The sequence below is a fragment of the Puma concolor genome, chromosome C2 (genome assembly GCF_028749965.1).
Source record: "Puma concolor isolate L17-30 chromosome C2, mPumCon1.1.hap2, whole genome shotgun sequence".
Taxonomy (NCBI): Eukaryota; Metazoa; Chordata; class Mammalia; order Carnivora; family Felidae; genus Puma; species Puma concolor.
Genome location: NC_141675.1, coordinates 141,539,013 through 141,555,133, shown reverse-complemented (window position 1 = coordinate 141,555,133; position 16,121 = coordinate 141,539,013). Strand labels below are relative to the sequence as shown.

General features: G+C 42.7%; 2 protein-coding genes across 5 annotated transcripts in view; one reads left to right on the top strand and one right to left on the bottom strand.

The window, feature by feature from the left end:
• The window catches only part of GABPA (GA binding protein transcription factor subunit alpha), a 42,125-nt gene extending 35,512 nt beyond the window's left edge, over positions 1-6,613 (bottom strand). The window contains exon 1 of one of the 3 annotated variants that reach the window (XM_086675776.1): positions 6,593-6,613. The gene's annotated coding sequence lies outside the window, so the exon portion shown is untranslated. Of the gene's footprint in view, positions 1-5,182; positions 5,369-5,692; positions 5,817-6,592 lie in introns of those variants that run through there. The other 2 variants (XM_086675775.1, XM_025913321.2) reach the window with 2 other exon arrangements.
• On the top strand, positions 5,636-16,121 carry ATP5PF (ATP synthase peripheral stalk subunit F6). 2 transcript variants are annotated; one of them, XM_025913250.2, is made up of 4 exons: positions 5,636-5,774; positions 9,996-10,172; positions 15,259-15,383; positions 15,937-16,121. In XM_025913250.2, exons 2-4 carry the CDS (start codon positions 10,009-10,011, stop codon positions 15,972-15,974), a joined length of 327 nt encoding a protein of 108 aa, XP_025769035.1. In that variant the 5' UTR covers positions 5,636-5,774; positions 9,996-10,008; the 3' UTR covers positions 15,975-16,121. The 2 variants fall into 2 exon arrangements, with proteins under 2 accessions (XP_025769035.1, XP_025769034.1); XM_025913249.2 differs by lacking the exon at positions 5,636-5,774 and adding an exon at positions 5,790-5,907.

Below are 16,121 nucleotides of genomic sequence, written 5' to 3'. Positions count from 1 at the left end.
GGTATACCCTGACTACCCCCATTTAATTCTGTAATCGGCCTTCTCTATACCCCTTTCTTCTTTCTTGTTGTCTGCGGCACCTAACATACTTTATTATGAATTTCTGTATTCACTTTCTTCCTCCATTCTATTATCATCAAAGCACAAAGACCATATTGTCCAAGTGACTCCAGCAACATAAATTGGTTTGTCTAGACCAGGGACTTTGTCTAGCTTCTTGAGGTGGGAAGAGTTTTGCCAGGTTTCAACTTCTCAAGGGACCAAAGTCTCTGTGAGAGGCACAATAACCCCAAACCTGTGACTATATGAAGTTACATGGCAAAGGGGAATTAGGGTTACTAATCAGCTGATCTTAAAATAGAGATTATCCTGGCTTATCTAGTTGGGCCCAACAAAATCTCAAGAGTCCTTAAAAATGGAAGAGGGAATCTGAAGAGATCCAGAATGATTCGAAGGGAGAAAGACTCAGGGGTCAGTTACGACTGACTGGCTTTGATGATGGAGGCAAGGCGCCACAAGCGCCACAAGAACACAGGCAGCCTCTAGAAGATGAAAAAAGAAACACATTGTCTCCTGAAATCCCTAGAAGAAACACAGTCTGCCCACATCTGATTTTAGGCCAGAAACACTCATTTCAGACTTGATTTCCAGAACAGCATATAAGTAATTGATGGTATATTTAAGCCACTACCTGTGTAGTAATTTGTCACACAGTAGAAGAAAACGGTCTTTTTTCCCAGTTTAGAAGGAGTATAACTCTCCTTCAGTCCCATCATCTCTAACAGCTGGGGCTGGTTTTCTGACAAGTTAGTCTCTAGCTAGTACCTAAATCTAGACTGACTGGTGTAAGATAATCTGATTTTCCCCACATTATCAAGGTTGCTCTTACATCTGCCCTATAAGGAAGAATAAGGGGATGAGTTCTCCACTTGCATAGGTACACGACATGTACACCCAGCAGACTGACTTGGCCCCAGGTGACTTTTGTTTGGGATGGCTTAAAGATTAAGGCCTTTTCTTGTTGACTTCGGACTAATTAAGTTTTCCGTTCTCCCAGGAGGACACCACAAAGCCTGCCACTTAACTGATGCTATGTATAAAATTGTGGAATTCAAACTGGGCACTATAGCAAAATAGGTGATGAGCCAGGAGGCACCTCCTGATAGGATAACTGAAGCTCCCAGGGCAAGAGTATTTGTTTACACACGTACACAAAGTACAGTACTGGGAACGGTGCCTCACCCTTAGCAGGCATTCCATTAATATGTGTTGAAAAAGCAAATGCTATAAGGACTATACACATCATATAAAATTGACTCCAGATGTCTAAAAGGCTTAAACACGAAAGGTAAAACTATAAAGCTAATAGAAGAAAATGGTGGGGAATGTTTTGCACTCTAAGGATAGAAAAGGATTTCTTAAATAAAATCCCAAACACATTAACCATAGGGTGAAAAACTGATGGATTTGATTGCATAAAAATTAAGATTTATGTTCAACAGTCAGGCTACAGAGTAGGAAAATATACTTCCAGTGTTCAAAAGTGGCAAGGGACTGGGGCGCCTGGATAGCTCCGTCGGTTGGACGTCCAACTTTGGCTCAGGCATGATCTCACAGTTTGTGAGTTTGAGCCCCGCATCGGGCTCTGTGCTGACAGCTTGGAGCCTGGAGCCTGCTGCGGATTCTGTGATTCCCTCTCTCTCTGCCCCTCCCCCACTCGCACTGTCTCTCTAAAAAATAAATAAAAACGTTAAAAAAAATTTTTTTTTTAAAGTGACAAGGGACTAATAATTGGAATATTAGAAAATGAATTCCTCGAATTGATAACAAAGAAATCAGGAAAAATCAGAAGACCAAAGCATGTTAAGAAAAGGAAATTCACATGAAAAGAAAACAAACTGGTGAAGGATATGAAGAAATGCTCAAATTCAAATCATCCAAAATGCAATTTAAAATAAAGAATTATCACTTTATACCATGTGCTGGTGTATGTATGGCAAAACTTAGAATATTGACTACAGAAAATAGTAGGGATATGAGGACATGCAAATCCTCTACCTCTGTATGGACAGGTGTAGCCGTTCTGGAGAAAAATCTAGCAGCACTTGCTCAGCTGAAGAATACTTATATTTACGACCCAGTAATATTGCCCTTAGATAAGCACTACAGATATTCTCACATGGATTGATAATAGGATGTCCAGGGCAGCTTTGTTGCTGATAGCCAGAAGCTGAAGCCAACAGGAGTATCCATTGTAAAAAAGCAGCACATGCTAGGAAGCTTTATTAGCACAGAGAAACAACAAAATAATGTTTACACACACAATCACAAAGCTGTTCCATATAGGAAAAAGCAAGAATACGGTTTACAGCAGAAAGATCACTTAAAAAGATCACTTACGTTTTGTTTTCAGGGCTTACATTTATCGCTCACTTTCACCTCCATTACTTACTTATTTATTATTAGTTTTTTAATCAGGAGGCTCCACACCTAACGTGGGGGTTGAACTCAGGACCTAGAGATCAAGAGTCTCATGCTCTACCAACTGAGCCAGCCATGAGCCTCTCCATTAGCCAACTTAGCAAAAGAATTAGAAAACAAGTGAAATTTCTGGGAACTATGGAAAAATAGAAATGAAGAAGTAACCAGAGGTTGAGAAATGGCCCTACAGGCTTCACAGCAGGGATACCTGTCGTTGGACTTAAAACAAGCACTAAAACAGGGAGGTGTTTAAAAGTAATTTATCCTGTGAGCTTCCAAAAAAGTTATAGATCAGTGCCTACACGGTGCCAAATAAAGGAAAAATGAGCACACTTTATGTGCTTTCGGAAAAAATCACATTACTCATTAATTGATCTCAGAATTGATCTCTTTCTCTCTCACTCCAGGCTAGAGAAACAGTGGCGAGGTTTGGGAAATGATCCAAATCTTTGATATCACTGCTTGAGCTTGCCTCTTTTTCTGGAACCAATTCTCCACAATTTTATGTCAATACTTAAGAAAATGAGGAAGAGAGCATTACTTGGTGCCTCTCCCCATGAGGGCTTCCCCCCAAAACCATGGTTTCTCCTAGATTAAATCTAACCTGGAGTTCAGAAAACTTCACAAAATGGATACAAACTAACTTTAAAAATTCCTAGAAAGACTAGTTTTCTTTAAAATACAGTTATGAATGGGACACCTAGGTGGCTCAATCGGTTAAGGGTCCGACTTCAGCTAGGGTCACGGTCTCGCAGTTTGTGGGTTCCGGCCATTCGTCGGGCTCTGTGCTGACAGCTAGGAGCCTGGAGCCTGCTTCAGATTCTGTGTCTTCCTCTCTCTGCCCCTGCCCCGCTCATGCTCAGTATCTCTCTCTCTCAAAAATAAACATTAAGGGGCGCCTGGGTGGCTCAGTCGGTTAAGCGGCCGACTTCGGCTCAGGTCATGATCTCGCAGTCCGTGAGTTCGAGCCCCGCGTCGGGCTCTGGGCTGACAGCTCAGAGCCTGGAGCCTGTTTCAGATTCTGTGTCTCCCTCTCTCTCTGCCCCTCCCCCGTTCATGCTCTGTCCCTCTCTGTCTCAAAAATAAATAAATGTTAAAAAAAAAAAATTAAAAAAAAAAATAAACATTAAAAAAAAATTTTTTTTTTAAATACAGTTATGTTTAATATTCTCTTTTGGGGTCACAGATAAATTTGAGGATTGTATTTCTTCATTGGAATGCATTGCTGCTTTACAGAATTTAAGAAAATTTTGCCCAATAAAGGAAAATAAATAAAGGATAAAATAAATAGAAGTATAGTGTGGCAGGACCTGCAAGGATGACAGCACATTTCCCCAAGCTAACAAACACTTTTAAGTATCAGAGGAAATTAAAAGACATTTTGAAAAATAAAGTCAATGGTTAAGAAAAAACAAAACACATACATCTGTGTGTGTAGAGAGTAAGAAAGCAAGTATGGAGAAAGGCTAACACTTGGTGACCACCCACCCCCACCCCTGCCTGGGGAGGTTTTCACTGCATAATTTCCAGGAATGCAGATTTGAAGTTTTACAAACAGAAGTTGGAGAGGGAGTAAACTCAACAGTTTTAATTTAGTAGTCAGCCTCCCCATAACTCAGCTCTCATAACTGATCTCAATTTAACATCTAGCTCCTTATTTTGTTACTTCGAGACTATGTATCTCTCATGACATACATACAATTCAGGTAAAATTGCCTTAAGTCCACCTAGTGCCAGACTATGTCTAAAAAAACAAACAGAAACAAAAAAAAACTTCGAAAGCCTGGGTCAAATCCTGATACACACAAGTTGTTCCCCTAAAGTTGCTGTTTATGAGTTGATCAGTTTCTCCTTAAGCTTAAAATCACACAGGACCTAGGAATGTTATCACTGCTCAGCTCTTTGCTCCCGGGAACCTTTCTAAATCTCCTCCCACGAGTCAGACCTGGAATTCCTGCTAGTGAAATTCACTAGTAGAAACTATGAAGTGGGCAGTATTTCTAAATCACTACTCATCATCTTGCAAGGCAGTATCAGGCACTGTTTGGCTGTTAACCAAAGCAAGTCAGGATTCCCTAATACACTGCAAACACGTACAGGCGGCTTATCTTCTAGTACACGAAATACTAAAAATGTTGGCAAACTACATTAACCCATTGTCTTCCCCTTTTCTCACTTCCCCATTGCTAAAACAGATCCCTACGGACATCATATACAGTAATAAATGGCTTTGATGCTATTGTAGGGCAGTTCTAGAAAGATAACTGGAGTTGAAGTGTTGGCGCAACGTTGGGCGGCGAGGAGACTGGTTGAGAACATTCCTCTGAAATCCCGGGGGCGTCAGGGTCTCGTCCCGACCTCGGCGACTGCGGACCGCCAAGGACGGCGGACTGGCGAGGACGGGACAGCAGGGGAAGACAGCAGCGAAAGGTGACAGGGTAGCCCGGGGCCCGGGGGCGCGCGGCTTCCCTGGGCCCCGCGCCGCGCGCCCCTCCCCTCCGCTCCCCGCACTGCCTCACCCGCCCCTCCCCACCCGGCTCCCTCAAGTCTCCACGAACGGAAATGGGAGTCACAGCGCCGGGGACCAGCGGAAACAAAACACAGAGGCGGCCGCGGGGGGGCCGCTGTGGGTGAGAAGGCCCCGGAACGAGGCCGGCCCGCGCGGGCCCGCGCTCCCTTCCTCCCCCGCGGCCGCACTCACCCGCTCCGGAATCGGCCCCGTCGCCCCCACCCGCGCTCCAGAGCCGGCTGAGAACAGCAGGGGCGCGGGCTCCACGTGCAGCGCTTCTCCCAGTAAGACCCGCCGCTCCTGCGACTCGAAGTGTAAGGCCCCTAGGCCTTTCCCGCGGAATCGGCGCTGAGAAACTCCAACCCCCCTCCCGCCTCCCAGGCACCCCCGGGTCCAGGACTACAACTCCCAGCAGGTTGCGCGAAACAAACGCCCGAGGCAACGGAGGCTCACGAGGCACAAGAATGCCCAACGCCCCAATCCGCTTTGTTTTACATTCTCACTTTCCGGGCAAAATCATACACCTCAACAACCACAAAGAACAGGATGCTGACTTGGGTCCGGGAGGACTGAACTAGGGGACAGGCCAACCAAAGTGCGCATGCGTACACTACAAGGATTCCAGAAGGGAAAAAGACAGCAGGTCAAGTTAGGCGAAGGAAAGATGGCGGAGGCTTCGCCAAGGGACCCGGAAGCACTTACCCTCCACTTCCTCCTCCTGTTTGGCTTCTGTCTCACCTAGAGCTGTCCGGTCGCAGACCGCCTCCGAGACGTTTCCTGTCCGGTGAGTGTCGACCGACTGAAACGGCGGCCCATAATGCATTGCGATGGCGGGTAGGCGGGTGGGGGTGGAGCCAGGGCCGGAAGTAGAACGGTGGCGGCAGCGGAGGCCCCGGCAGCTCGGGACTGAGTGCAAGGTGACTGGGAGGGTTGCTAGACTAACTTGGCCTCTTGGGACTCAGATTCTGGGTTTCTTCTTGGGGCCTGGGCTGCCTATTACCCCTGTCCTTCAGGAGTATAGAGCAGCCTGGTGTCACAGGCACCTTTACCGTCTGGCCCAGGGTCACTGCTGACCTCGGCGCCCTTAGGCTTTGAAGTTTGCGGTAGATTCCGGCGTGGTCATCCCTGCTCTGAGGGTAAACCGGGGTGGTACGCGAGGCAAGGAGGCCAGGGGTTCCCGGACCCGCGACTCAGCTGGGGCAGCTCAAGGTCATTCCCACGGGACAGGTCTGCGTCCAGGCCTGCCCTACCGGGGCGCGCAGGAGGTCGTGCCCAACTATTGAAAGCAGAATGTGCACCATAGGAGGGAAAGGGGTGACGGTAATCTTAAAAGTTTGCATCCCACCTGAAAATATTGATAGTGCCGAAACGTGGCTAGGCAGCTTTGTTTTACACTCTCATTTTCCTGCACAATCCTACACCTCACCCCCAAGAAACAATACGCTGACTGGGGTAGAAGGGGGTTCTTGAGTTAGGGGTGAGGCCAAAGTTCGCAGGCGAACAAAACAAGGTTTCCGGGAGGGCGAAAGAGAACGGGTCAGGTTAGGCGGGTTGTGGATTGACTTTAGGAATATGCACGGAATGGGCCGCGAAAGTACTAACCTAGGCTGGTCAGTCATCTCTGTAAACTGGAGAACCCTGCACCCTCTCACCACAAGGCCTCTTCTCATGTGTACCCTTTCTTGCTGTTGCCTTCCCCAGTCTTTCTACGTCAAATCCCAGTCACAGGTTCTGGGGGGGGGCGGAGGGGGGCGATGTACTTGAATAGAGAACTTATCACACTTGGTATTTTACACCTATTTGTGTAATAACATGTGTCTTCTGCGGGACGGTGGACTGACAGTGGACACTCATATATTACTCAGTGAAAAAATAAAAGAGTAAAAGAGAACAAGTTTTGATAGTGAGATTGTGTGTTCATTTTTTAGACAAGTTGAATTTGATGGTCCCGTAGGACTTAGGAAAGGAAAAGAGCTGTTGAATGGGTAGGTTTAGGGTTCAGAAAAAACGACTAAAATTAGAGGTGTGATTTGGGAATCGTTAATACTTAGATGATAGAGGGGTCCCTGGCTGGCTCAGTTGGTGCAGCATGCAACTCTTCATCTCCAGGTCTGAGTTCAAGCCCCACATTGGGCATAGAGCTTACTTACATAAAATACTTAGATGATAGAAATTGAAAAAATGAAAACAGACTTTACCTAATAGGAATAACACGATTTTTACCATCGGAGTTAGAGCAAATTGACTGTGGAGATATGGGCAGTGTAATAACTTTTCTTTGACATAGTTTTATTTTCTGTAAAGGAGGGGTAAGAACACTTTCCCCTAATTGTTAATAATGTTTTCCTAAGGGTTGAAGAGGAGAATATATACGGAAATACTTTGCAAAGTATTTTGGGATGAACCAATGTTAGGTGACCTTATTGCTGAGTATTAAGCATGTCCTTAAATTGCTATAAGGGAAAATAGCACCTTGAATTGCATGATTTTCTAAAAAAAAAAAAAAAAAAAAAAAAATGTTTATTTATTTTTTGAGAGAACACAGGCTCCTTGAACCGGGGAGGGGCAGGGAGAGGGAGAGGGAGAGAGAGAAAGAGAGAGTGAGAGAGAGAGAGGGAGAGAGAGAATGAATCCCAAGTAGTCTCAGTGCTGATACTACGAACTGGGAGATCATGACCTGAGCTGAAGTCAAGAGTCAGATGTTCAACCGACTGAGCCACCCAGGCACCCTGAGTTGCACAGTTTTTAAAATAGATCCGTGTCCACTTAGATTCTACCGTGTAACCTTGGGCCAGGTACTTAATCTCTAAGCCTCAGTTTATGTGTATGTAAAATGGGAATGGTAATATGTAGCACTTTAAGGTTATTTGTTGTTTGCTTTGAGTCTTCTTCAGTATTTTTCTCTGATGGGGTATAAGGGGTGATGTATGGTGAATTTCTCCAAATAGTTTGCTTTCGGGGCAGGTGAAGGATATTTTGTTGATTATGGGAGTTCTTTTGGTAGTTTTTATGTGCGATTCCAGGGCTTCTCAGCCTTTGCATTATTGACATTTTGGACCAGATAGTTCTTTGTTGTGGGATGGCTGTTATTTTGTTTTGGTTTTTATAGGATGTTTAGCAACATCCCTGGCCTTTACCCACTGGAGGCCAGTAATACCCCAGTCAGGACAACCAAAAATGTCTTCAGACATTGCCAGTAATCCCTTGAGGTATACTGCTGTCCCAACTCAAGAACTACTGTGTTACTCTACGGTCTTCTAGCTGAGTGCTTCTCAAACTGTCAGTAGTAGAGGACCATTTTTCCCCTAACTCTGTGGCTACCTTTGAAAACTACAATAAAAGTTACTGTAAAAGTTAGATGAAAGAACATACAGTGAAGACACCCAAAATACAAACTGATTTTTTATTATTCAACAGATATATGTGACTGTCAAATTGTTATAAAAGTTTCTAAATCGTTATTAATGATTTTTGTTACGATAGACCAGTAACACAATTTGTATACTATTGCTGGCCCACAGACCACACTTTGAGCACTTTAATAGAAGTTCAGCATCAAGATGACAGTGATTATGGTTATTAATAGGTAATTTTGGAGGCTCATGGGACTCAGGTTAGCATGGCAGGTTTCATTTTATCTGTAAGATTCAGAAATTTTAACCAGGCTGTATTGAGGTGTGAATCTTGGATCCCCATTCCAATGTAGGGTTTAGTAAACTCTGTTTAATAGACATCTTCTTTCTCAATCTGAGGGAAATGTCTTCTAATTATTTATGGCTTTCTTATCTATTCTTTTTCTTTTGGAATTCTTGTTTGCATTTATTTGTTGTAATTTGGAAATTTTTTTGGCATTTGATCTTTCAAGGTACTAAATTAGGTCTCAACTGAAATCATCTTCTGTTTTACCTGCTGAAATGCTTAAAAAAAATTTTTTTTAATGTTTATTTTTGAGAGAGAGAGTCGAGTTGAGCGGGGGAGGGGCAGAGAGACAGAGACACAGAATCTGAAGCAGGCTCCAGGCTCTGAGCTGTCAACACAGCACGATGTGGGGCTCAAACCCACGAACCCGCAAGATCATGACCTGAGGCGAAGTCGGACACTTAAGCGACAGAGCCACCCAGATGCCCTTATTTGCTGAAATGTTTTAGTTAGAAAATCATATATTTTAGTTTCAGGAGCTCTAAAGACTTGGAAATCTTTAAGTCCTTATTTTTCTTTCTTTTTATTTTTTAAAAAAATGCTTATTTATTTATTTTTGAGAGCCTGATGTGGGGCTCAAACCCGCAAACTGTGAGATCATGACCTGAGCCAAAATCAAGAGCCAGACTCTCAAATGACTGAGCCACCCAGGCACCCCTTTCATTCTGTTTTACTGATTAGGTTGTACTGTTTGATTTTCTCTTTCTTACTGGTGGGCTCCCTTGGGCTGGTTCTTTTGAACTTAGATTTGGCTGTTACAGTATTCTTGAATGCCTGGAATCCTACAGTTGAAATAGGCAGAACACTTTCCCCTGCTATGGGGCCCGTGTCTCCGTGCTCAGCTCCCTTTTGGTCTTCTGAGGGGGCTCAGGGTAACCTGGCACATTAATCTGGGGGCCAGTGTTCTTTTCTGCCTGAGATGGGCGGTTATCTAACATGCTACCTTGACTATGCTTATTCTTGACCTGTGGTCCAAGACCAAGTTTATGGAGAAGAAATACCTCATCCTAGATTTTGTGCTTTCTTTCTGCATCTAACCCAGCACACAGGCCTGAGTTGTTTCTAACTGCCCCTAGGTCCCAGGGCCTTTTGGTTAAGAAGCAAAAAAACTTGCAGTGGGGAGTGGAGAGGGGGAAGGGAGCTCTGGTCAGGTGACTGTTCTTAGCATTCAGCAAGTTCTGGTGTGATGTATGATTGACTTCTGTAACAATTAGTAGAATTAGATTCCTACTATATGATATACTTAGAGGTATTTTACAATTATGTACATTTTAAAGTATGTTAATACTCTCGTGCTTGTTTTCAGTAATAGAATCACCATGATTCTCCAGAGGCTCTTCAGGTTCTCCTCTCTCATGCGGTCCATGGTCTCAGTGCATCTGAGGAGGAACATCGGTGTTACAGCAGTGGCATTTAATAAGGAACTTGATCCTGTACAGAAACTCTTCGTGGATAAGATTAGAGAATACAAAACTAAGCGACAGTAAGTGGGTAGATAATCACCTGTGGAGTAAATATAAATATTCAAGATATATGTAAGTTGTGAGATGGGGAAAAGAAATTACTAAGTCTTTGAAACTGTTAAGACCTTCACTGAGCTGATTGCTGACATAGAGGTTCATTAGGTGTTCCAAAAGAAGATAAAGATCTTGATTCTTTTTTTTAAAGTCCCAAATTTTATCTTATATGAGTTCCAAGGGAGAAGTCCATTATATCTATTGTCATTTTAATGTTTATTTTTGAGAGAGAGAGAGAGAGAGAGAGAGAGAGACAGACCATGAACGGTAGAGGGGCAGAGAGAGAGAGAGGGAGGGAGGGAGGGAGAGAGACACACAGACATAGAATTAGAAGCTGGCTCCAGGCTCCGAGCTGTCAGCACAGAGCCCGACGCGGGGCCCAAACTCACAAACTGCAAGATCATGACCTGAGCTGAAGTCAGACACCCAACCGACTGAGCCACCCAGGCACCCCTCTATTGTCATTTTAGATGTATTGTCATTATAATGTCATTTATTATAAACTAGAGCCAATTCTTAGAAGTCTATAGGATCTTGGAAATCATTTAGGAACTGTATTTGAAAAAATTGAGTCCCTTAGACATTAATTAGCCTAAGGTCATAAAACTAACTGTAGGAAAAACATATTATCAAAATATTCTAATTATCAATTTAGTGCCCTTTCTTTGACATCATGATTTGGGGGGGAAATGTATGAACCCAGCATTTTTTTCTTTAATGCTGTTTCCATAGTTCTTTATTTCTGGGAATGTCAAAGGTCAAGAGGGAAGTGGCATAAAGCAAAGTCCAGGATAAACACAGTTACGGAACCACACAGCTTTGGAGGTGGATGATGACCTAAGCCATCATCAGATTCAACCCCCAATCTTATGAAAAGCGATACAGAGCAGTTTGGTGTTCATTTTATTTAGTTGTCTACCATGTGCAAAGCACTGGGCTATTAACTGTGGTAGGCCGCAGAAGGAAGCCATACTGCATTTCCATAATATTCTTGAAATCTGATGGGGTGGAAAGCTTGTAGGAATGTATAAGATAATCTATGAGGAAAAATGGGTTAGATACTAACATAGTGACACATTCAGTGTTTGGGGACTTCATAGAAAGGAATGTTCCTTTCTTGCTGGAGGCAGTATTTGAGATCCTTAAAAAAAAAGTTTTGTTTTTTTTTTAACATTGTTCATTTTTTGAGAGACAGAGACAGTACAAGCGGGGGAAGGACAGAGAGAGAGAGAGAGACACAGAATCGGAAGCAGGGTTCAGGCTCAGAGCTATCAGCACAGAGCCCGACACGGGGCTCGAACCCACATACTGTGAGATCATGACCTGAGCCGAACAACCGACTGAATCACCCAGGTGCCCCTGAGATCTTTAATCCCTTTTAAGAATATGGACAGCTATGGATCAGCCCTTCAGTTTAAAACTGTGAAGAACTTACATGATTTTGTTTATAGCTTCAAAGGGTTCTCAAAACCAAGAAAGGCTATCAGTACATATCTCTACCTCTGGTTATGAACAATTGGTGTGAAGGTTGCACAGATAAATGGGAGGGGGAGAAGGATATATTTTAGGAAGAAAGAGTGGTGTGAGCTAAAGCATGAAAACTGAAACGACCAGGTCGGTTTGAGAAATTGTGTAATGCTGCTCCCCAGGACTGTAGAGTGTATGAGGAGAGTGGGGAGCAGTAAGGATGAGAATGGGGTCGGAATGAGGGGATTATGAGAGGCCTCGATTATAGATGGGCAGGTGAGGTATTAGATGATAGGCATTTATGAGGAATTAAAGGTTTTTGAGCAGGATGGTAGGATGGAACAAGGTTACTCTGTATTAGGAAGATAATTTTATTTATTTATTTATTTTTTTAATTTTTTTTTTCAACGTTTTTTATTTATTTTTGGGACAGAGAGAGACAGAGCATGAACGGGGGAGGGGCAGAGAGAGAGGGAGACACAGAATCGGAAACAGGCTCCAGGCTCTGAGCCATCAGCCCAGAGCCCGACGCGGGGCTCGAACTCACGGACCGCGAGATCGTGACCTGGCTGAAGTCGGACGCTTAACCGACTGCGCCACCCAGGCGCCCCGGAAGATAATTTTAATCAGAGTATTAGGAAGATTGGAATGAGTAGAGAAGACAGACAGACATGGTAGGAAACTTGTAACAATCCAAGCATTGGATTGACAAGGTTGATGAGAACCTTGTCTTTACAGCAGTGGGAATATAAAAGTGACAGTCGAGACATTGAGGGACTGAGAACTGGGTCTTGGTTTTCTGGCGGAGAGAGAGAGGAGAAGGAACAGTTAAAGAGCCCTGAGACTTTGAGACTGGGCAACTAACAAAAAAGGTTTTGTTCTTACCACAGCTAAGGATGGAGAGAGCTAAAGGATTAAAATGAAGACATTGTTAAGAAATTCTCACAACAGTCTTATAGATCTTATCCCCTTATTACATGTTAGAAAAGCAAGGCTAAAAGAGAAGAATTTGTCTAAAATCACACTATTCAGTAAGCAGGTGTGCAGGATCTGTTGGGGAATTTGAGTGTCTCCTGTCCAGAGGTAGTGTGGCATCTTAGTATTGATGCTGTTTGCACTCCAATTGTCCTTAAAAAGCCTGTCCAATAAGAAGTCAATCCTTGGGGTGCCTGGGTGGCGCAGTCGGTTAAGCGTCCGACTTCAGCCAGGTCACGATCTCGCGGTCCGTGAGTTCGAGCCCCGCGTCGGGCTCTGGGCTGATGGCTCAGAGCCTGGAGCCTGTTTCCGATTCTGTGTCTCCCTCTCTCTCTGCCCCTCCCCTGTTCATGCTCTGTCTCTCTCTGTCCCAAAAAATAAATAAACGTTGAAAAAAAAAAAATTTAAAAAAAAAAAAAAGAAGTCAATCCTGAGGTGTACTCTTTTTTTTTTTTTTTTTTTTTTTTTTTTAAGTAAGCTCTGCACCCAAAGGAGGCTTGAATTCAGGACCCTCAAGAGTTACATGCTCCACCGTCTGAGCCAGCTAGGTGCCCCCGGGATGTACTCTGAATCTAAGGGGACTCTAGTTCATTCATTTATGCAAATTGTGTGGGAAAATGTTCTCCACACGGACTCTGACCTGGAATGCAGCTCTGAAACTTATTAGCACTTGGGCCTTGGGCAGGTTATTCAACTGCTATACCTTATCTGTACGTAACATGGGGGTGATAATAACAGCACGTATTTCAGAGGATGTTATAAAAATGAAGTGATTCAGTAAGTTAGCATGCCTAGTATTTTTTACATGAAATAAACAAGTGTCCTTTGAGTGTCGGCTTTTTCCAGGTCGCCATGCTAGATCCTGGGGATATAATAATAAGATGGGCTGGGAGACATACTCAGTTGAGGAGGTAGATGAGATCTGGCCTCTTTCTATCATAGGAATCCACATGAAAGTTCTCTAGCAGCCATCATCTGTCAGTAACCAGAATATTGGTGAGACTGGCTGGATGTACTCAAAGCACTGTCTGAAACTTGTAGCTCCCAGAGTTAGAAGACAGTTGTTAAAGTGTCGGGTTGAAGGCTCCACTGTCTATTTCATTAGCCATTGTCCACATGTGCCTATTGAAATCTAATTAATTGCAGTTAAGTATAAATACAAATTCAGGTCGTTAGTTACATTTCTAGTGCTCACTAGCCACATATGGCTAGTGGCCACCTTAATTAGCGCAGATACAATTCATTACGGAAGGTTCTATTGCATGTGCTGATGTAGAAGAAAACTGAGTCCATGAGAACAAGCATCATTAACAAGTTCTTAAATTAGAGCTGTCTCTGGAAAAACACAAAACAAAAAAACCAGAGTTGTCTCTATATTTTTGTGGAAATTCTGTAACATAAGGCCCTCTACTTTGATCATAGGCATATGTAAAAATATTATTACCCTTAATGGAGTTCTCACGAAGTTTTTGTTTATTATGTTCATGATAGGCGGGCAGTAACATGACAAACACAGAATTTCTGCAAAGAATTAATTACATCTAATTGGCCCCACTGCTGGTCTTGATGCTATATTTATCTTCCCAAAGCACAACTCTAATTTTGTCATTTTATTGCTTAACACATAAAATACACACCCCCCGCCTTAACATTCCAGGCCTCTCGTGACCTGAGTCCTGCTGGCTTTTCCATCTAGATGGCTGATTCTCCACATACAGCCAGTTTTTTATTACCTCCACTCTTTGCTTTCTCAGTCTTAGAATGTCTGAAATTAAAATCTGACCCAAACGCGTCATTTGTCACAAATGCCACCTTTGTAAAATGAAACTTTTTTCCAATTAGCTCCGCAAAAATGCTCTCTCCTCAACTTGAGTAGCTGTTTGATAAGCCATGTCTTTGAAGCTTATCAATAACTCTCTTATAGCACGGATGTTTCTAAACATTTTTTCCCCCTAAATGGCAAAATCTCTGAGGGTAAGAAATATTTGCAGCTTTGTTAGGCCCATATTATAGAGACTTAAAGTTACTAAGACCTTTTAAAAGACGTTTAGTGGTGGCTGAATTAAATCGGATAATAATAATAATAGCACTTATTGGCCACTATGTCACCTCACTGTGGGCCAGGCACTGTGTTAAGTGGTACATGTACATTATCTCTGTAATTCTCGTCACACCATCATTAAGTAGGGCCTTCAGTTTTAGATGCGGAAACTAAAGTTTAGAGTGTTTCATGCCTTGCTTCAGTTTATGTAGTTTCAATAAACTGTAGAGCTGACATTGAAACAAGTAGTCATTGACTCAGGGAACCCATGGACTTAGCCATTATATCTTATCACAACTTAGACCTCAAGAGATTATGACTTGATAAACATCCTTGATACTCAAGCCTTGAATGTTAGAAGTTTGTTTGAAGTTGCCTCATTTATGTGATGCCTCATCATTATAGAAGTTTGAATTGAAATTCAAGCGGAAATGTTTTTTTCAGAAGCTACGTTTTTCCCTATATGATGACTTTTAAAAGGTCTGTTGAAACTTGATGGTAAAAAGTAATTTTGGTTTTGTAAACTAGTGCATAAGAAGAGTTTTTACTTGTTCATTTGCCCACAACAGGGCATCCGGAGGACCTGTTGATACTGGCCCAGAGTATCAGCAAGAGCTGGAGAGAGAGCTTTTTAAGCTTAAGCAGATGTATGGTAAAGCAGACATGAATACTTTCCCTAACTTCAATTTTGAAGGTAAGTGTCTTCAATCATGGATTCATTCTTGGGGGAGATTTGTTTTAAGTCGAGACTATTTATGCCTTATACTTGGGTTGTTTAGAGGATTAAATGACAATCACACGTAAATTTATTAGGACAGTGACATTTGCATGAGAAGCTCTCGTACAAATGCTTGCCATCCGTATAGGAGATTATGTAACAGGTCAAATGGTGGGGATTTGAAATCAAACTCCCTAATCTTGAATCGTGACACTATCACCTATGAAGTGTGTGATCTTGGATAGTTAACTGGTGACTGTTTCCCATCTGACATTCAGGGAGAATTCTAATACCTCTCTCGTGGTTGTTGTAATTAAATGACATAAAATATGTGAAGTCAGTTAATAGCCTGGTTTATAGTAAGTGCTTAATAAATCATTATCAATTGTAATAGTTCTATGTAGGTGTTAAAAAACCATAGATACTAAAAAAAAAATCAAAAAATTGATCAGTTAAATATTGAAGCCTTCTAGATAATGCATTTTATTGCAATATAGCTAAGCGTGGACCTTTTTGTTCCTTTTCTTAGATCCCAAATTTGAAGTCATCGACAAACCCCAGTCCTGAAGAAATAGTGTAAAATGTATTTGGTAATTTGTCCTAGATTAGTTGTACAACTGGTCGGAAGTATCGGGACAAACGTACGTTTCTCAACTGTCAAATGTGTTCTTTTAATTCTGATTCCAAATAAATTATTTGGTGATGTTGAGTGTA

Excerpts from the sequence above, each read along its gene's own strand:
- ATP5PF (XM_025913250.2), top strand. The coding sequence starts at position 10,009 with ATGATTCTCCAGAGGCTCTTCAGGTTCTCCTCTCTCATGCGGTCCATG. Across the intron at positions 10,173-15,258 it reads GAATACAAAACTAAGCGACA|GGCATCCGGAGGACCTGTTG; the intron begins GTAAGTGGGTAG and ends TGCCCACAACAG. Across the intron at positions 15,384-15,936 it reads CCCTAACTTCAATTTTGAAG|ATCCCAAATTTGAAGTCATC; the intron begins GTAAGTGTCTTC and ends TCCTTTTCTTAG.